Source organism: Centropristis striata, chromosome 2, assembly GCF_030273125.1.
Source record: "Centropristis striata isolate RG_2023a ecotype Rhode Island chromosome 2, C.striata_1.0, whole genome shotgun sequence".
Taxonomy (NCBI): Eukaryota; Metazoa; Chordata; class Actinopteri; order Perciformes; family Serranidae; genus Centropristis; species Centropristis striata.
This window is the reverse complement of record NC_081518.1, coordinates 18655513-18682940: the sequence shown is the minus strand read 5'-3', so window position 1 is coordinate 18682940 and position 27428 is coordinate 18655513. Positions and strand designations below refer to the sequence as shown.

The 27428-nt window shown below is 43.7% G+C and overlaps 1 protein-coding gene across 6 annotated transcripts in view; it reads right to left on the bottom strand.

The window, feature by feature from the left end:
- Nucleotides 1–27428, bottom strand: part of vps13c (vacuolar protein sorting 13 homolog C) — a 69456-nt gene extending 42028 nt beyond the window's left edge. For 2 of the 6 annotated variants that reach the window (XM_059357245.1, XM_059357248.1), the window contains exons 1-38: nucleotides 27255–27428; nucleotides 26236–26279; nucleotides 25979–26021; nucleotides 25801–25896; nucleotides 18798–18899; nucleotides 13908–14017; nucleotides 13713–13772; nucleotides 13570–13629; nucleotides 13175–13255; nucleotides 12967–13024; nucleotides 11223–11350; nucleotides 10720–10826; nucleotides 10317–10491; nucleotides 10008–10070; nucleotides 9796–9931; nucleotides 9302–9402; nucleotides 8721–8863; nucleotides 8455–8647; nucleotides 8271–8385; nucleotides 7554–7690; nucleotides 7185–7317; nucleotides 6775–6892; nucleotides 6526–6658; nucleotides 6098–6170; nucleotides 5773–5873; nucleotides 5465–5618; nucleotides 5263–5339; nucleotides 4583–4642; nucleotides 4329–4479; nucleotides 4139–4255; nucleotides 3810–3913; nucleotides 3421–3588; nucleotides 1515–1819; nucleotides 1276–1423; nucleotides 1071–1179; nucleotides 407–525; nucleotides 175–331; nucleotides 15–94 (exon numbers count right to left, since the gene is read on the bottom strand). In XM_059357245.1, coding sequence (XP_059213228.1) covers nucleotides 15–94; nucleotides 175–331; nucleotides 407–525; nucleotides 1071–1179; nucleotides 1276–1423; nucleotides 1515–1819; nucleotides 3421–3588; nucleotides 3810–3913; nucleotides 4139–4255; nucleotides 4329–4479; nucleotides 4583–4642; nucleotides 5263–5339; nucleotides 5465–5618; nucleotides 5773–5873; nucleotides 6098–6170; nucleotides 6526–6658; nucleotides 6775–6892; nucleotides 7185–7317; nucleotides 7554–7690; nucleotides 8271–8385; nucleotides 8455–8647; nucleotides 8721–8863; nucleotides 9302–9402; nucleotides 9796–9931; nucleotides 10008–10070; nucleotides 10317–10491; nucleotides 10720–10826; nucleotides 11223–11350; nucleotides 12967–13024; nucleotides 13175–13255; nucleotides 13570–13629; nucleotides 13713–13772; nucleotides 13908–14017; nucleotides 18798–18899; nucleotides 25801–25896; nucleotides 25979–26021; nucleotides 26236–26279; nucleotides 27255–27354 — 4359 coding nt within the window. In that variant the 5' untranslated portion in view covers nucleotides 27355–27428. Of the gene's footprint in view, nucleotides 1–14; nucleotides 95–174; nucleotides 332–406; nucleotides 526–1070; nucleotides 1180–1275; nucleotides 1424–1514; nucleotides 1820–2990; nucleotides 3024–3420; nucleotides 3589–3809; nucleotides 3914–4138; nucleotides 4256–4328; nucleotides 4480–4582; nucleotides 4643–5262; nucleotides 5340–5464; nucleotides 5619–5772; nucleotides 5874–6097; nucleotides 6171–6525; nucleotides 6659–6774; nucleotides 6893–7184; nucleotides 7318–7553; nucleotides 7691–8270; nucleotides 8386–8454; nucleotides 8648–8720; nucleotides 8864–9301; nucleotides 9403–9795; nucleotides 9932–10007; nucleotides 10071–10316; nucleotides 10492–10719; nucleotides 10827–11222; nucleotides 11351–12966; nucleotides 13025–13174; nucleotides 13256–13569; nucleotides 13630–13712; nucleotides 13773–13907; nucleotides 14018–14936; nucleotides 15012–18571; nucleotides 18635–18797; nucleotides 18900–20500; nucleotides 20534–25800; nucleotides 25897–25978; nucleotides 26022–26235; nucleotides 26280–27254 lie in introns of all 6 variants that reach the window. The other 4 variants (XM_059357242.1, XM_059357243.1, XM_059357247.1 and 1 more) reach the window with 4 other exon arrangements.

Here is a 27428-nt window from a genome sequence, read left to right as displayed (position 1 = left end):
GTAACAGGCCTCACCTTCAGGTACTGCACTTTGAGCAGCTCGGCTCCGGACTCCACTGACGAGCTGACGAGACACAGCGGCTCGCCGCTTGAGTCTGGAACAGAAAACATCAGCATCAACACCCGTCTCCAGGTCTGGAACCTGTCTCCAGGACTGGAGAGCCTGCTCACTGACCTTTGAACTCCAGGCACTTCATGGTGATCTTTTTGACGAACGTCGTGGCGCACATGTCGTACTGGCGGACTTTGGTGTCGATGCCGAGCTGAGCGACGTGGAAGACGAGGAACGGCGTCTCGTTCTGGTCTCGGGGCTTCTTCAGCGTCAGCAGCACCTGATGGGACAGGACCCAGAGTCAGCAGAACAAAGGAACAGTTGAGAACGGACAATGTTTCGCGTCTCTTCGTACCTCTTTGATCTCAAAGTTCAGCAGAATGTTGACCGTGTTCTCAGTCTGACCGCCACCGGCCAACATGTCAGATCTCTGTGATGACATCATCACCTGCTGCTCAGCAAGCTCCGCCCTCTCTGAGGAGGAAACGTTAGAATCAGAGGCACAGCATAGAAATCTATCTGATCTATGAGAAAATTATATGTGATAATGAGTTTGTTTCAACTGAGTCAAGTTGAGTCCAACTGAGTCCTGCTGAGACCTGTTGAGTCCAACTGAGTCCTGCTGAGTCCAACTTTAGTCCAACTAAGTCCAACTGAGTCTAACTGAGTCCAGCTGTCCAGCTGAGTCAGGCGGAGTCCAGTTGAGTCCCGCTGAGTCCCACTGAGTCCCACTGAGTCTAACTGAGTCTAACTGAGTCCAGCTGAGTCTAACTGAATCCAGCTGTCCAGCTGAGTCTCGCTGGGTCCAACTGAGTCCAGCTGAGTCCAACTGATTCCCGCTGAGTCCAACTGAGTCCAACTGAGTCCAGCCGTGTCACGCTGAGTCCAACTGGGTCCAACTAAGTCCAAATGAGCGTCACAAACCGGTAAGTGTGTGTGTGTGGTCACTGTGATGGGGTCCTCTCTTTTCTACAGTCTGTGGTCTGTCAGATTTCCCATAATGCACTGGGGGAAGTTACCTTGAGCCACGTGTCTCCTGACGTCCATGCTGTGCTCTCTGGTCCCCTCGCCAATGTTCTCCACCAGGATCTTCATCAGCACGCCGAGGTCTTCCTCGCCCAGACTCATCTGAGGAGCACAGTTTAATGAGAACCTGCATTCTGTCTGACGTCCAGCAGGGGGCAACCAACAGGAACTGTATATAAGAACAAACGGGACACCTACGTTCAGGGACAGCAGGACTCCCTGGACCTGGACTCCGGGGATCTTGGTTAACCAGGAAGCAGCCAGATTTCTGGTGACGAGCAGCTCTAAGTTGATTGGTTGGAGGATCTCGATGTCTGGCTGAGAAGAATCTCGCTTCAAGGTGCTCCTAAAAACACATTTAATCAGAGTTCATGGATAATTTCTGGCTCTCGGGTTGTTGTTGTTATGGTTGTTGTGGTTGTTAATGTTTAGGATACCTGGAGAGCTTCAACTGTGTCAGCTTCACATCCATCTTCTCGATGACGGCCGGCAGAGAGAAGCCTTCAGCTGGGAGCAGCGAGAAGCTGTTTCTAACCGTGATCAGACCCAGATCCACCACCACGGCGTTGTGCGAGGTGGAGGACTGCGGCACTATGATGAGCGGTGCCTTTAGTTTGATGTCCATCGAGAGACGGAAACTCTTCTGGGCGAAGCCGCGGACGCTGGACGCCGCCTTCTCCGCCGCCTGAGCCGTCGCGGCGCTCAGAGCTTCTTTAGCCGTCTGGAAGTTATCGACAAACATCTGAAGAAACAAATCAGAGTGAGACGTCAAACAACACGAAAAAGACCATCGTCATCGTCATAAACGAGTCGTTCATCCGCCAAACAAAATGTTTTTGCATTCACTTGGCAGTTTATTATTGATTAATTAAGTTATTATTAATGAAATCTGCTGAAGAGAAATGCAGAAACATATTCATGAATCAATAATAATAATTATCCTCAAAGGTTCATTGATTGCATTTTACATTTTAAACAAAAATAAAGTTCAAAAGGTTCAGGACCATTTTCAAGAGGGAAGTGATGTCACACAGGCAGAGGTCATGTGACTGAGGGTGCAGTGGGGGGTGGGGGTGGGGGGTTGAGCTGCAGAGCACTGATGGAGGAGGTGGATCTGATCTGATCTGCTGAGTCAGCAGGACTCTATAAAACCTGTTCCACCCGGAGGAGCGTCTCAGTGCAAACTGGTTTATTTCTAAAGAAGTATAAAATAGATGTTTATTCTGTTCATCTAGTCACTGATGCTCAGCTTAAAAGTTTGTCTATGAAATCGATGATCACAGAAAAATAAAAACATAGTTAATAAACCACTCTTTATGCTTCAGTTTTGCACTTTACTCAAAAAGTAACGAGATGACTCAACGAGAGCTGACGTGACATTAGGCTCAGCCCCGGAGGAACAGTGTTTTTAGGGAGTCCCGTCACTGCCTGAGCATGAAAAGGAGTTTAAAGGTCTGAGGACCGGGTACACCGTGGTGGATTTATCAATCCCAACCACAGAGTCAAACCTCCCACAGAAGAACCAACGAGACGCTCCGTTTGTTTGTTGAATGGGATAAAGCATGTTACACTAAAAAATTTAAACTTAATTCGATTAAACCTTGCTGAGCAGAGTTTAAAATATAACTTGGTTATCAGTTTGATTAACCTTATATATCAAAATCGTTTCTTGTTTGTAGGAGAGTTTAAACATCTGATTGAACTTCAGGACCATTCCTCAGAAAACTTCAGAAAAATAAAGCTGCAGCATCTTAAAAACAGAGCTGCACAGGTTAATATATGGTATATATATATAACATATTAATATATATATAAAATGGTTAGTGGGTGGCGTGGAGCTGAGCCTCAGTGATGACTGAAGGTGGAGCTAAAGCAGGTTGATGCAGATCAGAGCTGTATGCTAGGAGCTGTACCTCGTCAGCAGAACACTGAAAGCTAAAAGAAGCCTGAAAGAACAAAACACACCAACAAGACGAAAAACATGAGACACAACAACAAGAACAAACACACAACAACTTCAAACTCCAGAAAAGTTCAGTTAAAGGCATTCCTGCTCCGTCTGAAAAACATCTCGTCATAAAAAAGTAAAAGTAATGAAGTCACCCTCAATAAATGTTTCTGTAATGCAGTAGTTAATGATTATATTATTATTCATATTTATATTTATTAGGCCTTTAAAGGCCTTATTACCTGTTGTTTATTACAAACCTTCATGTGAAGCAGAACTCTTCTGATTTATGATGCTGATATTTATGCTCATAGTATAATCTTTGATGTGAAAATATAAAACACAGCCTGTAGACGATTCAGAATATGAATCTATAAATATGAAACCTATCTGACCAGCAGAGACATGAGGAACTGGTGCAGGTAGACGATCTGGATGCAGCCGAGACGCAGTGTGACCTTCCCGTCCACCCGTGACATGTCGGCGTACCCCTCCCCCTCCGTCGCTCCTGGAAACAGGGACAGCTTGAAGCTGAACACCTCCTCGCCCACGATGGATACTGCCTGCAGGGGGACCAGGATCAGAACCAGGATCAGTTCATAAAACAGAAACAATAATGAACTGAATCATCAGAGTCAAGATTTAAAGTTTTATATAACAAGTCCCCGATTTCTCGGACCCTCAGATCTCTGACCTCTGACCCTCTGAACTCTGACCCTCTGAACTCTAACCCTCTGATCTCTGACCCTTTGATCTCTGACCCTCTGATCTCTGACCCTCTGACCTTGGTGTGGATGGTTCTGGGGTTGACGTCTGTGACCACGATGTCTCTAAGTCGGGCAAACACCTCCGTCTCCTTGGCCGCCATCGACACGGATGCATCGATTCCTGTGGGCACCACAAGATGATGTAATGAGCGCCACATGATGATGTAATGAGCGCCTTAAGCTGATGTAATGGGAGCCACATGATGATGTAATGAGCGTCACATGATGATGTAATGAGCGCCACACGATAATGTAATGAGTGCCACATGATGATGTAATGAGCGTCACATGATGATGTAATGAGCAGCCTGTGGGACCTCCAGGTCATGGTAAAGCGTGTGCGTACCTTGAACTCTGATGTCGGCGATGCTGCGGCGGTCGTCGCACACCTCCACATGGAAACAGCCCAACACGGCGAACAACTTGAAGCTGAACACGCCGCTGTCTTTGGCTCCTTTAGATGCTGCGGAGGATATTTCCTGTTAGACGCAGGTCGTTGAACAGGACTCACCTGTGATGGGGCGGTCTGTGCTCACCTGTCCTGCCCCGTCCGGCCTTCTCCACCTGCTTCCTGCTGTCAGGGTCGTGGACGGCGGCGAGCTGCACCGGCACGGCGCTGTTTAGGAAGCTGATGGTGGACAGCAGGGCTTTGGTGTGAAGCAGGAAGTCCAGAGAAGAGAACTCCACCTGCAACAGGTGAACACACCTGAGAGTCAGCTGACAGGAAGTCACAGGCTCTAACCCCGCCTCCGTACGCCCACCTGTAGCTATGGAAACATGCTCCAATCACCTTAAGCATCTGCTCCGTGTTATTGAACAGCGTCTGGAAGCTAGGCCCGCCAGGGTCGGCCTGCAGGGACACACAAACATCAGAGGCTGTATGTGGACAGAGACCATATATAGACAGAGACCATATATAGACAAAGCCCATATATGGAAAGAGACTGCATATGGAAAGAGACCACATATGGACAGAGACCATATATGGACAGTGACATAAACATAAACTATGTATGTATATGTTCGTTGCTGAACAGAGACTCCTTGAGTGTTTGAGTCCAATCGAATGCTGAACAAGACGTTTTTAAATGAACAAAATGTTGAAATAAACTGTGATTCAGTGAAAACACGGTGAAAGGGTTAAAGTTGTGTTTAAATTTCCACATTGCCGTGATACACATTGTTCTGCTTCTATCCTGATGACAGCCACCTGTCAATCCAACAACACCTGCTTCATCATCTGTTTTCTTGTAAATGGGACATTATTTACACAGTAACATCAGATTGTCTTTAGAAGAAACTAGAGACTGAGAGCAGAATGTTTGTTCTGAGCTGATAAATGAAGTGAGAAAGAGAGGACCGGATGGTGGCGCCCCCTGCTGGAAGTTTGACACACTGTAGACTAAAGGCACTTCCTGTTTGGTGCTCCGACCGGAGGTGCTGTGTGTGTGTGTGTGTGTGTGTGCTCACCTTGATGAACTGGACCTTCAGCAGCTCGGAGCTCTGCAGGTCTGAGGAGCTGATTAGGTGCAGAGGACTCCGTCCGTCTGCAGAGAAACATCACTGAATGTTTTTCTTTGGTATTGATTATATATAATTTTACATATATTTATATCAATATACGGTAATGTTTTATCGGAGTTGGGTTACAAAATGATGAGTCAGTGGTTACCGGGTACGTCGCAGTAGTCAAGTGTGACTCTGCGCAGGTACGCTGTGACGCTCAGGTCGAAGCTTCGCCTCTTCCCTTCAGCTCCCAGCTGACAGACACTGAGGGACAGGACGGTCTTCTCCTGGTCCACCTGCCGGGTCAGCTCCAGCAGCACCTGGACACAGAGAGCCTCATCTGGTGAGTTTTACTCAGGAGAAGAAAGTGTGAGAACATCTCTGTCGGTTTCAAGTCAGAGTCAATGGAACAGTTCAAAACAGGATCAGGACATCTCTCGCCGTCCCAGGGGGCGGGGCTTCAAACTGACAAACCTCTTTGACTTCGAACTTGAAGTGAAGGTCGGTGAGCTCCTCCAGAGCCGAGCGCTGGTGCTCCTCATCTGTCGACTTCTCACTCACATCTTCATCTGAATCTGAAACACAGCAGCACAAACTGAGTTATTGATGACATCATTCATCATTAATGACATCACTACAATAAATAAAGGGTTAGGGTTAGCACAGCAGGAAACCTGAGAACAGCAGCCACTGAAACATTTAGAAAACACAATGCAGATGATACTAATAACCATTAATGTTTGTATCAGTTTTCACGACTCAACTATTTAACAGCCAATCAGAGCGCAGCAGCACTCACCTGTTTCCATGGCGTCCAGTAGGGAGGGGTGAAGGCTGATCGCACGTGGTCGAGCGTCCGCCAAAGACGGCAGCTGCAGGACACACGGAGAAATACTGTCACTTCAGTCCACTACTATTATAATTATTATTATTATTATTATCATTATTATTATTATTGTTACTATCATTATTATAATTGTTGTTACCCAACACTAACAGACTGACTGATTTAACACTGACAGACTGAACACTGAGAGACTGAACACTGACAGACTGACAAACTGAACACTAAACGCTGACAGATTGACAGACTGAACGCTGACAGACTAAACGCTGACAGACTGAACGCTGATGGACTGAAAACTGAGACTGAACACTGATAGACTGACAGTTTGTAGTTATTTCAGTGGGAGTGGCCACAGTGAGACCAGACTGTACCAAGTGTACCTTCTCTGTGGGGGTGGAGGGGGAGGAGCCCATGTTTGGAAGTGGGATGCTGTTGACCAGATCCAGAACGCTGTGAATTTTCTGATCAGAGATCTTAACGTGCAGCAGAGGAAGCTCCCCCGACACCTTAAACCTGCAGCACAATGTGCACAGGTGAGTCAACAGGTGAGTCAGCAGGTGAGTCAACAGGTGAGTCAACAGGTGAGTCAACTGAGAGACCATGCTCCTGTCCACAGGTGAGAGTCATACCTGGGCATCCTGGCGTCCTTGTCCACCATACAGTTGGCGAGCTGGACCGTGAAGTCCATGGGCTGCAGGATGTGCTGGACTGAAGAACCCTGCAGCCGAGCAGACTTCCAGGCTTCACCTGGAATTCATTCACAGGTGTTTAATCCATGAGGTGTGTAGTGGTGTGTGTGTTTAGGTATTTCTTTATTTTAAATCCCTCCCCCTGGTCAGACCGGGTCAGACCTGATCAGACTGTGTCAGAACCTCTTGGTGGACTTTCCTGTTTTCTGAGATTTTATTTGGACTTTTGAGATTTTTTTAGTGTTTGTGTGGATGGGCTTTTTTTCTTGAGAACAAAATTCATGTTTTCAGAACACCCTGTAAGTGAATCTGGACCAGGACGACTAGTGGACCAGGTCTTTGTTGTGTACCTGATTTGCTGTAGAGAACCTGGACTCGCCGCAGCTGCACCTGGTATCTCTCGTAGGCTCGATCCATGATTTCCTCCAGAGAGGAGAAGGAGGACGAGGACGGGCTGAGACCTCCCTGATCCACACTGTTCAACTACACACACACACACACACACACACACACACAATCAATTCATCAATCTGAAGCTACTTTCAAAACCATGATTTCTTTGTTTTTAAGCTGCAGCCTGAAGATAAAACTAATTACTTAATCATTTTTTTGTGGGGGAATCATATTTTCTTCCATCAGTTGTTTTATTAAACAGTTCAGAACAATAAAATGAAACAATAAATAAATATAATAGATAATATGAGCTGAAGAGAGCCAACCTGCAAGCTGCCGAAGTCCACGATGATCAAGTCCGACGTAGAGCTGTAGAATCCAGACTTGGGGATCAGCAGGTAGGACGGCTTCAGGTCGATCCTCAGGTCCAGGACCTTCCTGGTCTCAATGATGTGAGACAAACCTGCAGAGACCAAAGTCCATCAGAGACCTGGTAAAGACTACACTGATGGATTCTGGTCTCAGTGAGTCCCGCACTCTTTGATAGAGAAACGATCAGCTGATCAATGTTGAAAAAAATGAAAACGATCGTTCACTTCAGCGGCCTTTAGGGGGACAGGAGTCTCTAGGGGGACAGCAGTCTCTAAGAGGACAGAAGTCTCTAGGGGGACAGGAGTCTCTTGGGGGGCAGACAGGAGTCTCTAAGAGGACAGAAGTCTCTAGGGGGACAGGAGTCTCTTGGGGGGCAGACAGGAGTCTCTAGAGGGACAGACAGGAGTTTCTAGGGGGACAGACAGGAGTCTCTAGGGGGACAGGAGTCTTTAGATCTGTGCGTTTTTCAACTTTATTCTAAGCGAATTTGAAGGATTTGCGAAGTTTGGATGTGCAATGATCAGAGAATCTTGACAGTTTATTATCAGTTTATAAGAACATGTTTGTGAATCATTATATATGTTTATATATGTATGTATATATATATATATATATATATATATATATATATATATATATATATTATATATATATATTGGATGTGACTGGACCTGTGGCGGTCTTGTCTTTGATCTCCTCCAGTTTGGAGAGCGTGGCGGAGGTCAGCAGCTCCAGGTCCACTCCCTTCCCCGTCCTAAAGAAGTCTGCCACGCTGTTCACCGTCAGCTGCAGGACAAACACGTTAACTACCAACGACACACAACAGATCAGATTTGAGGTTGGTCTACTGCTTACCGCGTCGTAGATGATCTCGACGGGCTGGGAGTGGACTCTGAGCAGCTGGTCTGCGGCGCTCTCCTCTGGGTTCAGCTCGAACACGACACTGAGAAGAGACGAAGACGAGTCTCCAACGGTGGCGATGAGCGAGGGCACTGCCCCCTGCTGCTGCAGACCCGTCACATACCAGTGCTGCAGCGCCGCCTCCACCCTGAGGGAGACACCAGCGTTAGGCCGCGCAGCGCCGCCATCAAACCTGTGACGCGTGGTCAGGTGACACTCACCTGAAGGCCTGCGCCCCTGGTCTCTGGCAGATCCTGGTGCTGAGGTCGATCATCTGGACTTTGAGGATCTCAGGGACATTTGGATGCTCCCGGACCGTCACAGAGGTCCTGAAGAGCTGGAAGGTAACAACCACAGCCACGTACTACACACACACACACACACACACACACACACACACACACACACACACACACACACACACACACACACACACACACACACACACACACACACACACACACACACACACACACACACACACACACACACACACACACACACACACACACACACACACACACACACACACACACACACACACACACACACACACAGAGGTTAGGTTGGTTATTAAGTCGTTGGTCACGTGAACACACACATGAGCCACAGTCAGAGCAACATGTTCTATATATATATATATACATATATACATTAAAAAAAAATATATATATGTGTGTGTGTGTGTGTGTGTGTATGTATATGTATATGTTTATGTATGTATGTACGTATGCATGCATGTATGTATGCATGTATGTATAGGCAGGTGTGTGTTTCAGGTGAGTGTCTCAGGTGTGTGTACCTGTTTGGGCAGGGCCAGGTTGTGGGAGCTGCCGCTGTAACCAATGGCGGTGTACAGTTTCTCTTTCTCTGATGCCGTCATGATCTCGTCCAACCCCGAACCTGGAGACAGAAGAGACACGTGTCCTCAGTCCTCAGATAGTCTTTACAGATTTAAACTGTGACATTAGTCATAAACCAGACTGATTCATTATTCTAGGACAGAATACAAAGTCTCATTTCAGTTTTGTAACAGCTTTCAATGACAGAAAATGGACTTCTAATTTCCTGATAATAATCATGTTTCTAATATTTTCCATCACTGTGAGGTCTGCCGAGTCCCCAATCTGCAAAAAATGTTTTTGGTCATTTGGATTCTTCTACTGAATAATGTGATGGTGAGTGATCTGGATCCAGTGGATTATTCTTTAAACTTGATGATGAAGATGAGAGATCTTCTGTCATAATCTGGAGTATGAAAAAAACAAAACGATGTAGTATGGGTGAATATCGTACTCTCCGTCTCCTGGCTCTCCTCCGGCTCCTGCTCCTCCTTCTTGGTCTTTCTTCCAAAGAAGCTGCTGAAGAATCCTCCTCCCTGTTTCTGCGCCACGCTCTTCTTCCCTGCCAGCTTCTGTCCCGAACGGATCACCTGCAGAGGAAGACGAGGAGCGATGAAGACGAGGAGAGGTGGTGAAGGGTTAAACTGTATGTGTGTGCATGTTTACCTCCATGTGGGCCTGCTGCCGGGCCAGAGTGATGTTGAACACATCCAGAACTTTCTCCAGATCCTGCAGAGACAGAAGCACATTACTCACACAGATCACTGGGTCCTCAGAATCACATCAAGTCCCAGCTGACGACTTCACATTTATTCTTTTGTCCAAAACTTAAAAGTGGTAGTCCTGGAAAATTACTTTAAAGACTTAATGATCTCCAACCTTAATTCCAAAAACTTTGGGACACTAAAAGGAACATTGTGTGATAGGTTCAGTGACTCCACATTAACCCCCTGAACAATAAATGAAGAATGAAACCTGGATGAGCCGCTCCGTGTCTGGGCTCGACTTGTTCTGACTCAGCAGTTTGTTCTTGTAGGCGGTCTTGTAGTTCTTCAGGTTGTGTCGGTGCTGGCTGATGTTGGACCAGGACCACATGTGACTGACCCGTCTGATGTGGACCTGAAGGATGCTGTTGAAGCCATACAGCCACCTGACACAGGTACACGAAACAAACACACACATACTGTCAAATACACATTAACACATTAATACATATTCAGTCTGATTTATCATCTGATTTATCATCTGATTCATATAATCATCCCCTTGAGCTTGCTACTGTTCAGCCTATATAGAGGATGCTAACAGGAAGTCAGGTTTGTTTCAAAGTAAAAGTCAGAATCGGTTTTAATTATAGTCATTTCCTGTGTGAACTGACCAGAGTTTGGCGTTCTTGTGGACAGGTGCGTCTGGCCGAAACTTCCTGTAAGGAGCGTTCTTCACCATGCAGTCCACAGACTCCAGCAGCTCCACCATGGTCACGTACTGCAGAGGACACGTCAAACACACCTGTACTGCATCCACATCAACCTGTCTTACTCACCTGTGTGTCTAACCTGTCCGTCTCACCTCTGTGTCTAACCTGTCTGTCTCAGCAGCTGTTACCTGTCTGTCTCACCTGTACGTCTCACCTGTACGTCTCAACTGTCCGTCTCAGCAGGTCTTACCTATAGGTCTCACCTGTCTGTATCACCTGTCTTATCTGTCTATCTCACCTCTGTGTCTCACCTCTGTGTCTCACCTGTCTGTCTCACCTGTCTGTCTCACTTGTCTGTCTCACCTCTGTGTCTCAGCTGTCTGTCTCAGGTGTGTCTCTCAGGTGTTACCTGTCTGTCTCAGGTGTGTCTCTCAGGTGTTACCTGTCTGTCTCTCAGGTGTTACCTGTGGTTTGGTCATCTCGATGCCGATGTTCTGGACCTCCAGGTGAAGGTTCACCTTCGGCGTCTTCAGTTCGAGCTCGGCGGTCGGGTTGATGCACATTTTGGCCGAAGCAAAGATCGGCCTGAAGACTAGAAACAAAGAACCAATCAGAGAGGAGCTACACTACAGGTCCCTGTGACACAACTGTTCTATCTGAAGCTCAGTAAACTGAGGAACTCAACAAACTGTAAACAAAAAAATAAAACAGACTTCCTGTTAAACACAGACTGATGAAACATTACAATATCAACTAGAAAATGTCCTCTGGGGAAATTCTGAAAGGGCCATGGGGGCTACTGCCGGTGTGTGTACACTGTGATGAGATTCTTCAGAGATTTCAAACAATTAATACTAGTAATTTTATAATACTATATAATATGCAAGGAGCACACCTACAACAGTTGCGCAGTTTTCAATTGCCCTGTGGCTCGGTTCAATTGCCCTGTGGCCCTAATAATATAAAAGAATATAATAATATAAAACATGTAAAAATGATCATGGTCATTGAGCAGGGATTGATGAAAAACTATATGACCTATCGAAACGTGGATTTATACACCGATACACAAGACTTGTGTCTACTGTTTAAAGTTTAAATGGAGTCTCTAGGTGAAATGTTTTACTATTTTTATTTTTTTATTTTATTTATTCACCTATTTATCTATTTACTTATTTAGATGCTCATCACATCGTTTCTATTTTCTTTCCCGTTGTATTTTAGTTTTTACCAGAACCTGTTGTCTTTTAGTCTTTTAATTTTTTATCCTGCCCTGTTCTCTTTTAGTTTTTATCCTGTCCTGTTGTCTTTTAATCTTTTAGTTTTTATCCTGTCTTGTTGTCTTTTAATCTTTTAGTTTTTATCTTGTCCTGTTGTCTTTTAGTCTTTTAGTTTTTATCTTGTCCTGTTTTCTTTTAGTCTTTTAGTTTTTATCCTGTCCTGTTGTCTTTTAGTCTTTTAGTTTTTATCTTGTCCTGTTGTCTTTTAGTCTTTTAGTTTTTAGCTCCAGTGTTCCCTCATGGGGGCATCCACACTGGGGGATGTGTTGGGTCTGCCCATGGGGATGTGGCCTTGGAGACTCCCTGGGCCCAGGGGACTAGGCGGCTCTGCACTCCTCATCTGGATCCTCGGTGCCTTGCCATGTCTCGACACTGTCATACAATATGTGCTGTGTGTGAGTCTGAGTGTGTGTTTGTGTGCGTGCGTGTCTATGTGCATGTGAGTACATAAAGATGTGTATGTGGGGGAGGGAGGGGTGGGTTTTGTTATTTTATTGTGTGTTTTTAATTCTTATTCTTTTTTTTCTTTTTTTTGTAAAGCACTTTGTGTTACATTTCCATGTATGAAAAGTGCTATATAAATAAAGTTTTTTTGATTTTGAAAAATTATGCCGGAGAAGTAGACGTTTAAAAATCTCCAATTATTGTTTTTTTTCGCTATTTTTTTTCTGGCTGTCCCATTCATTTCAATGCAAAATTTTGGGCAGAAAAATTCGTATTCTGTAGAGAAAAGTAATAGCACACCGATCCCGATCAAACTGCACATTTTGATAAATAATTTGTCCTGCAACTCTTCAAGTTGTAGGACTAGTAGCGGGACGAAATTGCGTCCGGAAGAAGAAGAAGAAAAAATCCACAGTATAACAGTAGTGCTCGGTGCGATTGCCCCGTGACCCTAATAATATAATAATAAATGTAATAAACTCACTGTACTGATAGTCAGGAAGCTCCTGGTCTTTACTGCTGATCCCACACTTCAACTGATCCTGGAGGAGGAGCAGAAGGAGGAGCAGGAAGGGGAGCAGAAGGAGCAGGAGCAGGAGGAGGAGGTGAAGTAGGAGGAGGAGCAGGAGAAGGATCATTATCTTTGTTGAGTGAATATCTGGTGAACTTTGTGTTTCTGACTAGAGACTCACTACGATGTTTTCTCTTGATCCTTTGTAAAAGATTGGACTGTTGACGTTCCAGTAGGCACAGAGACACTCCAGACGGCCGAGCTGACACAACAAACAAACAAGTCAAAATGATGAAAGACAACATGCATCAATACCAACAATAACATTACAGAAGACAAACTTCAAGTTAAAGTTAAAATAAACTCACACTGATCCAGAATGAACCCCAGACCTGATCCCTTCAGAACCCCAGACCTGATCCTTTCAGAACCCCAAACCTGATCCTTTCAGAACCCCAAACCTGATCCCTGCAGAACCCCAGACCTGATCCCTGCAAAACCTCAGAGCTGACCCCTGGACTCATCCGGACTGAACAGAAACCAGGACCCTCTGAATCCTGACAGTCTCAGACTCACTTTGTAGATGATCTTTGCTGCTTCGTTCAGGATGCAGGACTTCCAGTTTTCATCAGTCGTCTGAAAAACAAAACAGATCAAAGACTCGAGAAGCGAGAGTGTGTCACTGTGTGTGTCACTGTGTGTGTCACTGTGTGTGTTACCTGCAGGCTCAGCTCTGACAGGGTGACCCCCATGGACAGGGGGCGCTGTGGATCGGAGAGCTGAAACAAACAGTCACATGTCTTGGTTAGCTGGTTCACCAGCCAGGGGATGGCTACTGTAGGCCTGAACCTGAACTGAGACCAGAATCATAAACCTAAACTGAGACCAAAACCTGGACCTGGATCTGTACTCACGTCGTCCTCGTAGCGCAGGTGGATGCTGCTGATCTTCACCTGCAGGTTCTTGATCACCTGTGTCGCCAGTTTCTCCGCAAACGTGTCCTTCTTCTCCTCCGGAGGCTTTCCTGGAACAACCACAAGACTGTGAGGACATGCCTGAGACCTGAGTCTTGAGACCTGAGTCCTGAGACCTGAGACCTGAGTCCTGAAACCTGAGGTTGTTTGTCAGCCCCTAAAAATCGCAGCTAAATCTGCTTTGTTTTCCAACAAAGGACACTGACTCCAACTGGGTCGCCCAGGATGGAGTTGCAGTCACTGCCTCTATGTATGAGAACATCTCATTAGATCGTCTGAGGGAGGTCCACCAGTTATAAAACCTGGAGACCTCCCTTCTTCAATCTCTTTTCCTTCAGCCTCTCTCCTGGGACACACAGTCCCTGGACCTACATACTGCTACCCCCCTTTCTGGACCTGGCCCGGACTCTCTGGAATACTATGCATGTGGTCTACTTGGGATAGTAGCCACACTTTTGACTAGTGAAGTCACTGTTAACTATAGTAACAACTTAGACCTGATAACCCAGCAAAGAGGGGACCAGCTGGGAACTGGACCCAGTAACAGTCTGCACCAACAAGCAACCAACTCTCAGCCTTTCCTGCTCTCCTCATCCCTTCATGGCTTTGGTGGTAAAGTAACTGGGCATACATTTAACATAGCAACAAGCAAAAGGCTGAGCACGGAATATGAACTGTAATCAATGATTTGGTTTAATGTGTTGTTGAGTGTTGATCTCTGTGAAGGTTTTTACACATCAACAACATGTTAGTTTGTCTTACACAGACTTAGAATCTTGCATGCAATTAACTATACCCTTCCCTTGGCTTTCTCAACACAGAAACCTAAGTGGTGTTCAGGTTTGAGGCGGAATAAATCCAACAGGTCTGATGTCTGAGGTTTGAGAGCCTGGTCCTTGACATACACCTGAGACCAGGACAGTCTGATTAGACGTATCCACCAGGACTTGTTCCAGTAGGAGGTCTTACCTGCTTTGTTGTCGTGTCGTTTCAGCTTCTTCAAGCCTTTTTTAGTCTTTTTATGTTTTTTTTGTCCTTTTGGGACTTTGGCAGCATTAAAGAGAGAGACAGCAGTTAGTGACAGAGACGCCCGAAGACACAGAGACAGAAAGCAGAGACACTTCAGACATTCATGCCCAGGGTCACAGAGACAGCTGAAGACACAGAGACAGGAAGCAGACACACTTTAGACCTGCAGCAGCTACCGTTAAAGACACAGTTTTTCAGCCCTCTACCATCTGGCAGCGCTACAGAACTTTGTAGACTTTAGAGCAGCTTGGGCTGGCCCCCCAGCCACACAAACCTGCTATGTCCACTGTTCCCCAAACTATATTAATCCATGTATTTCTCTCTCTTCCTCCTTGTCTTCCTGTCCTGTTCAACTCTGTCTTATTGTTTGTGTGTGTTTTATATGTTTGGATGGGATGATGGCTAATTTCGTTGCAATGGTACTTGTTACTCTGAGCAATGACAATAAAGATGATTCTGATTCTGATGTTCAATAATGATGTTTTTCATGTTCTAATTGCTCATTACATACTGTCAACATTGCTTACTTTGTACTCAGGATACATTACAGCACTGACATTTTCTCTCTTATTTAGATTAGATTAGATCCTTGTGTGTATTATGGGACTTTTTTCACACAGTATTGTTGTAAAGTATTTAACCTTTCACTGTACATAGCTTTTTCTGAATATTTTTCACTTTATTGTAAATATTTCTCTGCATCTATAAGCGAGCTCCTATGACATTTCATTGTGCGTGTACATTGATAATAAGGATATCTATCAGTAGTCCTGAGAGGACAGCAGCCAATCACAGTGCAGTGTCAACTGAACTGAAAAAGCACTAAGAGACAAACTGCTGATTCTGTTTTATTTATCAGCGATAATATCCAGAGAGACGTCTGAGAGTTCATCCATCCTCTGAATGCTCCAGGTCTCTAGTTTGTCATTGTAAAGTTTCATGAGGCTGTGATTATCCTAGAGGTCACAGCAGCTCATTTCATACACTGAGCTTCACACATGAAGAAGATTGGGCTCTTTGAACCCAGAAGAGTCTCAGCTTTCCAGTCAGACCCCATTTATGCAGCTCACAGACTGTTTAGGGACCCCAGGATGCACAAAGACTCACACCCAAGAGGACACAATGACACATTTACTGCAGGAGAAACACTGACTGTTATCAGATTAATGTGGGCATGTCATTCAAGAGGAGACTCGTGGGTTATCAAAATAAAGTGGGCATGTCTGTAAAGAGGAGACTCGTGGGTTATCAACATAAAGTGGGAATGTCTGTAAAGAGGAGACTCGTGGGTTATCAACATAAAGTGGGAATGTCTGTAAAGAGGAGACTTGTGGGTTATCAACATAAAGTGGGCATGTCTGTAAAGAGGAGACTCGACAGTTATCAACATAAAGTGGGCATGTCAGTAAAGAGGAGACTTGACGGTTATCAACATAAAGTGGGCATGTCAGTAAAGATTTGTGGGTATCAACATAAAGTGGACATGTCAGTAAAGAGGAGACTCGTGGGTTATCAACATAAAGTGGGCATGTCAGTAAAGACTTGTGGGTTATCAACATAAAGTGGGCATGTCAGTAAAGAGACTCGTGGGTTATCAACATAAAGTGGGCATGTCAGTAAAGAGGAGACTCGTGGGTTATCAGCATAAAGTGGGCATGTCAGTAAAGAAACTTGTCGATTATCAACATGCGGTGGGCATGTCAGTAAAGAGACTTGTGGGTTATCAACATGCAGTGGGCATTTCAGTAAAGAGGAGACTTGTGGGTTATCAACATAAAGTGGGCATGTCAGTAAAGAGGAGACTTGTGGGTTATCAACATAAAGTGGGCATGTCTGTAAAGAGACTTTGTGGGTTATCAACATAAAGTGGGCATGTCAGTAAAGAGGAGACTTACACACGTGGACAAAATTGTTGGTACCCCTCGGTTAATAAAAGAAAAACTCACAATGGTCACAGAAATAACTTGATTCTGACAAAAGTAATAATAAATAAAAATTCTATGAAAATTAACCAATGAAAGTCAGACATTGCTTTTGAACCATGCTTCAACAGAATTATTTTAAAAAATAAACTCATGAAACAGGCTTGGACAAAAATGATGGTACCCTTAACTTAATATTTTGTTGCACAATCTTTTGAGGCAATCACTGCAATCAAATGATCCCTGTAACTGTCAATGAGACTTCTGCACCTCTCGGCAGGTATTTTGGCCCACTCCTCATGAGCAAACTGCTCCAGTTGTCTCAGGTTTGAAGGGTGCCTTTTCCAGATGGCATGTTTCAGCTCCTTCCAAAGATGCTCAATAGGATTTAGGTCGGGGCTCATAGAAGGCCACTTTAGAATGGTCCAATGTTTTCCTCTTAGCCATTCTTGGGTGTTTTTAGCTGTGTTTTGGGTCATTATCCTGTTGCAAGACCCATGACCTGTGACTGAGACCAAGCTTTCTGACACTGGCCAGCACATTTCTCTCTAGAATCCCTTGATTGTCTTGAGATTTCCTTGTGCCCTGTGCAGATTCAAGACATCCTATGCCAGATGCAGCAAAGCAGCCCCAGGCCAGAACATAACAGAGCCTCCAATATGTTTCACAGTAGGGACAGTGTTCTTTTCTTAACATGCTTCATTTTTTCGTCTGTGAACATAGAGCTGATGTGCCTTGGCAAAAATTGCCATTTTTGTTTCATCTTCCCACAGAACATTCTCTCAGAGAAGTTTTTCTGGGCTCTTTTGTTACCATTCACATTATCCTTCTCTTTGATTTGTCATCAATTTTCCTCCTGCGGCCACGTCCAGGGAGGTTGGCTACAGTCCCATGGATCTTAAATTTCTGAATATTATGTGCAACTGTAGTCACATGAACATCAAGCTGCTTGGAGATGGTCTTATAGCCTTTACCTTTAACATGCTTGTCCATATATTTTTTTTAATCTCCTGAGACAACTCTTTCCTTCGCTTCTTCTGGTCCATGTTGAGTGTGGTACACACCATGTCACCAAACAGCACAGTGACTACCTGTACCCCTATATATAGGCCCACTGACTGATTACGATATTGTAGAGACGTCTGATGCTAAAAAGTGGACACATCTTGATTTAACATGTCCCTTTGGTTACATTATTTTCAGTCTTTTCTAGGGGTGCCATCATTTTTGTCCAAGCCTGTTTCATGAGTTTATTTTTAAAAATAGTTCTGTTGAACCGCGGTTCAAAATCAATGTCGGATTTTCATTGGTTAATTTTCATCGAATTTTTATTTATTATTACTATTGTCAGATTCAAGTTATTTCTGTGACCATTGTGGGTTTTTCTTTCATTAACCAAGGGGAACCAACAATTTTGTCCATGTGTGTATGTGTTACCCATAGAACCATTTTATTCAGATATCTTGAGGTCAAATGTCAGAGGGACTCTTTAAAAATGAACATGTCAGTTTTTCCATTGTTATAGTTTGGCGACTGTTCATGAACGAAGAATGGGATTTTTTAAAAGCTGTAATGTTGTTAAAGAACATCAGAGTTCTCAAAATTGGTGTGTGTGTGTGTGTGTGTGTGTGCGTGCGTGTGCGTGTGTGTTACCGTTGTGAGGATCCTTGTAAACAACACTCTCCAGGCTGAACAGCAAATCTCCAGTTTGAGATGCTGACAGCAAACGCAGCATGAACAGTACACACAACATGTTAACACAATAATAATGTGTGTGTGAGTCTGACAACACAAAAAGGAAATCACCAGAAAACGTAAAATTAGCGACAGAGAGAATAGAGGAGAAGAAGAGCATGAGTCAGAGGTCAGTCTGTCTCACCTCGCTGTGCAGCCGTCTGGAGCGCCTCCTCGATGCGCTGCAGCTCTCTCTGCTTGGCCTCCTGCTGGTATCGCTCCTCCTTTGCTGCATCGTATTTTATCGCTATGAGAAAAATTGAGAGGAAACAAAAGATCGACAGATTTAATGTTCAGCTACCTGCTCTGACTCTGGTCTCGCAGGCTGTAACCTCCAACTCCACATCATCCGAATCAGCAGCTCCAGGTGTGCCCAAACCTGTATTCAGATGATATCTCTGAAATCAGGCTGGAATGTTTTGACCTCCATCCTCCAGATCAATCTCTATGTGGAACCTTCTAACCTTCCAGGTTTATAAAAAAAACAGTTACTAGAGCAAACCAGTCACTACATTAACCCAGGTAACTGGAGTAAACCAGTAACTACAGTAAACCAGTAACTACAGTAATTCAGTTAACCACATTAAACCAGTAACTAGGGTAAACCAGTAACTACAGTAAACCAGTTAACTGGAGTAAACCAGTTACTACAGTGAACCAGGTAACTGGAGTAAATCAGTTAACCAAATTAAACCTGTAATTAGAGTAAACCAGTTACCCAGAGTAAACCAGACTAGCTTTAACCAGTTAAACTAGAGTGAAGCAGTTAACCAGAGTAAACCAGTAACTACAGTAAACCAGTCAATGTTTGACCTTTTAGTGAACACGTTTTCATTTGTGACCCTGAATAACTACCTGTTCTACAATCAGAACAGATCAGACCTCAACATTACTGGCAATTATTTCATAAGTTAATGTCCAAAAGCCCAAACTGTCCCTGTTAACTGGTCAATGTGTTGGTTTAAGTTGTTCCCTGAGCTGTTACTGAACGGTTTGTAATCTCACCACACTGATCAGACTAATATCAGAGGGAGCTCTAATCTTTTGTTCTGAACTACAGAGACTGTTTCCATCTTTGTATTTTTACCTTGTCGACCATATTGTCTTGTAGGTATGCAGCCATTTTTTACACTAAAACTTTTGTATATTGTACTTTATTTTGAATAAAAGCTGTTTGGAATATAGTGAATGGTGTCCTAAACCTCCAGCCTTTAATAACTGTTGACATGGTAATCTAGTTTATAGATATTTAGTTAATATTGGTAAGAGTTCTTATTTGATGGTTTAGTAAAAATTTAATCTTATTTCTGTTCCACGGAGTGGCGTCCTGAGGGGATTTAATGTAAAAATAATGACATTCCTTAATATAGACACACACCTGGAGGTGTTACAGGTTGTTAGCAAGCCTTGACCGCTAGTGCTTCAACAAAACACCAGATACAGAAGAACGCCCGCAATCACAGAATTTAGAAGACAATCCCAGATTACAGACCAGCTGACTCTACATGAACACAGGGCTGCACGATGTGGTCGATCCTCCAGATTCTACTCTGTGAAAGGTTGAGATATCTCTCTGCAGTCATTCTGTCACTAAAAGTTCCTCTCACACACTGTAGCTGTAGAAACTGTAGCTCCTTCACAATAAGAGCTCTCACACTGAACTGCAGGAATCTGACAGCAAAGAGGGATTTATTGTGAAGGAGATTTATCAGATCACATCAGAACATTTATTGTTGTTGTTGTTGTTGTTGTTGTTGTTGTTGTTGTGTGGACGTCGTGCAGCCCTGACAGAAAGCAGGGACAGGATGAGACCGGATGAGACCTGAACCACCACCTGCGACGTCTTACCGTTATAGGGACACGACTTCAGCTCTGATCCAACTGGAACACATACACACAAACACACACAGCTGAGAACACACACTCCATCATCATTAATAAACTTTTAACTCCACTCATCAGTCCTTTATGGACAAGCTCTGCCTCCAGATGAGACCAGCCAATCAGCGGGCTCCATTCACGAGCCTGTTCCAGAAAACTCTGAGCTTGTTAACCTGAAATGAGGGAAACTCTGGGTTTCTGTTCCAGAAAGGGATGTACCTTTAGTTGTGGTTGCTGTGGTAACTGACTGTGAGAAGCCCACCTAGTCTCTGCAGGTTTCTCTGAGTCTCCTCCTCTTTATAGTGGAGCGGCTAAGTGCTCATTTTTGCCAGAATCTTTCAGTTTATGATACAAGCGTGAAAATTGGCATGAACACTCTCCATGGGTCACTTAAGAAGAAAATTGTCCGAGACATTTGAAATTTTAAGATGGCTGCCATTTTAAAGATGGCCGACACCTAAGTGGAGCAGTTTAGTGATATAATGGTTTCTTTGGTGATACAAGCATAAAAATTGGCATGAACAGTCTCTGTTAGTCACTTGACAATGACCCACCGACAGTTATTTGAATTTCCAAGATGGCGGCCATTTTTCAAGATGGCCAACACCTTAGTGGAGCAGTTAAGTGATATAATGGTTTATTTGGTGATACAAGCATAAAAATTGGCATGAACAGTATCTGTGGGTCACTTGACAATAACCCACCCACAGTTACTTTGACAAAAACACTCCCAGCCACTTGAAATTTATATTTTGAAGATGGCCGCCCCCTGGATCCTCAAAAGATCAATTTTCTCATAGAAATGTATCGGGTTTTAGATTATTCTGGAAAACAAGTTTTAACACATCATAATACAGTTGTGTTGATTTGTTGATCATAGACAGATTAGACAAGAGTGAGTATCTGCACTACCAGGGCACACTGGTGATATATGACTGCTGTTAAACTCAGAGTGGGGTTCAGTGTCAGCCAATTGTAAAGTCAAAGAAGAGACGACAACTCTCTGAGTAGTTTTAGTTAACCAGGTGGTGTACAGATCGTACAGGGTAAAAATGGCATTGGATGAACGATTGGACTAAGTATAGGGTTAAGGCATGAACTTAGTTGTATCCCATACATCAAAGTGCTTATTAAAAGGTGGTAAAAGGCTAAACCCTCGGCCTCTGCCTTTGAATTTGCTGCAGACATTGCAGAAGCCAACATAACAGTTGAGATAACAAACAGCAGGATACCAAGATCATACTGGTTATGATACCATTGCAAGAAATGTTCCATTATTTCATAAAATAAATGCTCTGCCTACCTTACGTAGTCCAACCCGACTAGATGAAGGTGATGGCATAGAAAGCACATTGACAAGAAACACAGCTGGAAAGGGCACGAAAAAAGGTATTTACTGCTGCTAAAGACACTACCAAAGATATCCATGTCAAGAGGTCAAGAAGATCCCAGACTTCTTATGAGGCTGGATATGTGTGGGGACAGGCATTGAAGAGACACCCACAAATGCTGAGCCCGTCCGACTGGGGAAGGGTTAAACAGGACAAGGTGTGGAAAGTCTTCTGGACTCCACTTCTACCTATTGCGGAGAGCTGTGGGAGTTGACAAAATGTGGGTGCACCAAGGCTTGTACTGGAAAGTGTAAGTGCTACAGATATGGACTCAGTTGCCCCTGCTAGAACTTATTTGCTTGTTTCTTTTGCTAGTGTTATTCCTTGTTGTCCTTTGTGTTTTCAAGTGTAGACCTATGGCTCGGCTTCCCCTCGCCACATCGGCGCATTATGTTCTATTTTGTCACCAGCCTATTACTGTGACATGTTCAGTTTTTACTTTGTAGCATTGCTTTCACATTTTCAGTTTAGTTCCCTAGTATAGTTTCAGATACTGTTTGTCATGGTTCCGTGTCAGCCAGAGCTGCTGTTGCCTCTGGATCTGTCATTATTGCCATTCAGTATTAACCATTGCTCAATTATTATTTTGGAGCACTGTCCGTTCAGCACCACAACTGTGTTTCCCCACCCCTTAGTATTTATTTGGCATGTTTAATGGCAGTAGTAATGGTTAGTTATAAAAAAAGTAATTTAAAAAAGTATTTTAAAAAGCCGTCATGGTAAGGGAGCCTGTGTACCTCGGTGAACCCGGAGAGCTACGCCGGTGGGAGGGAACTCCTGTCAGGTTTTACCAAACTGTACAGGTCGTGGGCAAGGAGTCAGACAAAGCACAGTCAAACAACCTCTCTTGAGGAACCCAATACATTTCTATGAGAAAATTCATAATTTAAAGATCCACATGGCAGGCGGCAGTCATCCTGAAAAAAAAAATTGCCGCCTTGAAATTTCAAGTAGCTGTGGCTGGCTTATTGTCAAGTGACCCACAGATACTGCTTATGCCACTTTTTATGCGTATATCACCCAATAAACTATTGTATCACTTAACTGCTCCACTAAGGTGTCGGCCATCTTGAAAAATGGCCGCTATCTTGGAATTTCAAGTAACTGTGCGTTGCTTATTGTCAAGTGACCTACAGATACTGCTCATGCCAATTTTTATGCTTGTATCACCAAATAAACCCTTATATCATTCAATTGCTCCACTAAGTTGTCGGCCATCTTGAAAAATGGCCGCCATCTTTGAATTTCAAGTAACTGTGGGTGGGTTATTGTGAAGTGACCCACAGATACTGCTCATGCCCATTTTTATGCTTGTATCACCAAATAAACCATTATATAATTTAATTGCGCCACTAAGGTGTCGGCCATCTTGAAAAATGGCCGCCATCTTACAATTTCAAATGTCTCGGACAATTTTCTTGTTAAGTGACCCATGGAGACTGCTCATGCCAATTTTTATGCTTGTATCACCAAATAAACCATTATATCATTCAATTGCTCCACTAAGGTGTCGGCCATCTTGAAAAATGGCCGCCATCTTGGAATTTCAAGTAACTGTGGGTGGGTTATTGTCAAGTGACCAACAGAGACTTCTCATGCCAATTTGTATGCTTGTATCACCAAATAAACTATTATATCACTTAACTGCTCCACTTAGGTGTCGGCCATCTTGAAAAATGGCCGCCATCTTAAAATTTTAAATGTCTCGGACAATTTTCTTGTCAAGTGACCCATGGAGAGTGTTCATGCCAATTTTCACGCTTGTATCATAAACTGAAAGATTATATCACTTAGCCGCTCCACTATTAGAGAGACACGCCGTTTCAATTCCTCATTGATTCACAGTAATCAGCAGGTAACTGACAGTCACAATCACAATCCTGTTTATATCAGTTTGTTACTCTCCGACTGTGCAAGTTAACACTTAAATGACCATGTGTCTGTATATGAACCCTCCACTCTGACTCAGCTCTTCATCAGGTTTTCTATAAAAACCCTCATCTTTCCGTCTTTTCTGTCCTGCTGTTTGAACTCTGTTCTTATATTTCATGTTCAGGATCACAACTTAATGAATAAAGTTTAGCTTCAAAACCGCTTCACCAGTTTACCAGCAAATTTAACATGTTATAACTCCCCATACGTTCCTATGAGGATTTAAAGTTCAACCATTTGTTTTATCTGTTGCCATGGTGACCCTGCTGAACTCAGATCAGATGTTGTGGAAGCAGAAACTCAGAGTTTCTCCTCTCAGAGTTCATGTCAAACTCCTGGACCAGACCTGGAGACACAGTTTTCTTTTTAAAGATTATTTTTTGGGCATTTTTGCTTTATTGAAAGTGATAGATAGAAAGGGGGAGACAGAGGGGAGGACATGCGGCAAAAGGACCTCAGGCCGGATTCGAACCCGGGTCCGCCGCAGGAAGGACTCAGCCTTAATGGTACGCGCTCTACCAGTGTGAGCCACCGGGACGCCCCCGAGACACAGTTTTCAACAAACTCAACAGATAAAACTAGTGAGAATATAATGTATAATCATTTATTTTATTTCCAGGAATATTCCCACTGAGACTAAGAGGCAAACTGATAACAGGACGAGTCCATTAATCCTGTTTTAGATCTTTCAGCTCACGCCAACATCACTCTGCAACCACGCCATACGATCCCTCGGAAAACACATGTGACGATGTGCTGCGTGACGACGTGCTGCCTGAAAGTAACTACAGTTAATCAGTTAACTACAGTAAACTAGTAACTACAGTAAATTAGTTAGCCAGAGTAAACCAGTAACTACAGTTAATCAGTTAACTACAGTAAACTAGTAACTACAGTAAATTAGTTAGCCAGAGTAAACCAGTAACTACAGTTAACCAGTTAACTACAGTTAACCAGTTAACTACAGTAAACTAGTAACTACAGTAAATTAGTTAGCCAGAGTAAACCAGTAACTACAGTTAACTACAGTAAACTAGTAACTACGGTAAATCAGTTAACCAGAGTAAACCAGTAACTACAGTTAACTACAGTAAACTAGTAACTACGGTAAATCAGTTAACCAGAGTAAGCCAGTAACTACAGTAAGCCAATTAACTACAGTAAACTAGTAACTACAGTAAATCAGTTCACCAGAGTAAACCAGTAACTACAGTAAGCCAGTTAACTACAGTAAGCCAGTTAACTACAGTAAGCCAATTAACTACAGTAAACTAGTAACTACAGTAAATCAGTTCACCAGAGTAAACCAGTAACTACAGTAAGCCAGTTAACTACAGTAAGCCAGTTAACTACAGTAAACCAGTAACTACAGTAAACTAGTAACTATGGTAAATCAGTTATTAGAGTAAAACAATTTGCCAGAGTAAACCAGTTAACTGGAGTAAACCAGTAACTACAGTAAGCCAGTTAACTACAGTAAACTAGTAACTACGGTAAATCAGTTATTAGAGTAAACCAGTTAGCCAAAGTAAACCAGTTAACTGGAGTAAACCAGTAACTACAGTAAACCAGCGACTAGAGTAAACCAGTTAACCACAGTAAACCAGTTATCTGGAGTAAACTAGTAACAAGAGCAAACCAGTAAACTGGAGCAAATAAGTTAACTGGGGTAAACCAGTTAACTGGAGTAAACCAGTAACTACAGTAAACCAGCAAGTAGAGTAAACCAGTTAACCACAGTAAACCAGTTAACTGGAGTAAACCAGTAACTAGAGTAAACCAGTTAACCACAGTAAACCAGTTAACTCGAGTAAACTAGTAACAAGAGTAAACCAGTTAAACAGACCAAACCAGTAAACTGGAGTAAATAAGTTAACTGGGTTAAACCAATTAACTGGAGTAAATAAGTTAACTGGGGTAAACCATCGGTGCGGCATGACTTACTGGCTCCGGGGACGACCAGCAGGTAGAGGCCGTCCAGCGTGGCAACCACAGCGTCGTTGTACAGATTCTTCCAGGGAATCTTCAGAGTCAGTTTGCCTGGAAACAAACAGGAAGTGACATCATCAGGCTTTATACTTTAACATGAAGCTGTGTAATATTTATATGAAACTGAACTCACCGATCTGTCCGGCCTTCACTCTGAACGGGACATCAAACTCACTCTGAAACACAAACAGATGTTGTTGTTGTTTTATTTACTGTTCCTGTTGCTGTTATTTATTGTTACATATGAAATTTTGAGTTCTGTCAACAATCTGATGAGAGAAAATGAATCAGCAGCTGTCATAATTAAAAATAAAGGTTTTAATGGTTACAGCTGTTGATTAAAACGTGTCGTGATGACATCAGAGCGAGGAGGCGGAGCCTCAGACTGACCAGAGCATTCTCCTTCACCCTCAGGTTCTCCAGGACCACATTCCCTAAAGACACAAACATCAGATAGTTAACATCTTCAAAAACAACCAATCAAAGCTTCAGGTGAGGACAGGTGAACAGCCGTCAGCTGACAGGAGGAACCTGTCTGTCAGCTTTATGTGTTGCAGGAATGTTTGTTTTTGTCCAACAGGTGACACCTGTCCTCAGGTGTGACACAGTGGGACGCTCAGACACACCAGGAGGTTGGTACAGGTGTGACCTGGTGTAGCAGGTAAACTGACTCACTGTCTGAACTCTGCAGAGTTTTAGCTTCATTAGATCAGAATTAGACTTAATGATTCTCTGCTGATCTGTTAATGTTTCCATGAAAACATGTGAGTCAGTTTACACTTCATAATCAAATAACGTTTTAACTCAGACAGAGAGAGAGTGTGTGTTTGTTAGTTGTTAGTGTGTGTGTGTGTGTGTGTGTGTGTGTGTGTGCGCGCGCGCGTGTGTGTGTTTGTTAGTTTGTGTGCGTGTGTGTGTGTGTGTGTGTGTGTGCGTGTGTGTGTGTGTGTGTGTGTGTGTGTGTGTGTTTAACCCTGATCTGTTTGTTTATCAGATCTGCCGCCTTGTCTGTCTTGTCAAACCCCCAAACCAAGCCTGGTTCATAAACCGGGATATTCTGTGTGACTCTTTTCTAAACGCGCTTTTTAATTCGGGGTGATTGTTTCTCACCAGGAGTCTCTCTAATAAACCAAACCTCACATATTAATGTGCAGATATTCCGCCCTCTGCTCGCTGTTTCCTGGAGGAAACGAGGCGGAATCAGCAGGTGTAGCTTCACTAAAGTTTACATTTAATCAGAATGAAAGCGGGTCTGTGTGTTTCATTCATGCCGATCATCACAGCTAAAAGTGATGATCGGCAGGTTATATGTAGACATGTCATAAATGGTGTTAATATCTGTTTATAACGGACTGAGTGTAGAAACTTTCGGTTTCTGAACGGAGTCTGGCTTAGCTCAGCTAGCTCACCTCCCCAGATCCCGATCTTCAGCTGGGACTTGTCCAGGTTCTCCACGTAGTCCCCGATGAACCTGTTGAGCAGGTCGCTGACCAGAGACTCGAACACCATGATGCCGCTCCGGGACACGGTCGGACCCAGCTGCAGGGTCACCGTCGGTCCGCACCTGATTTCCGGTTCTGATG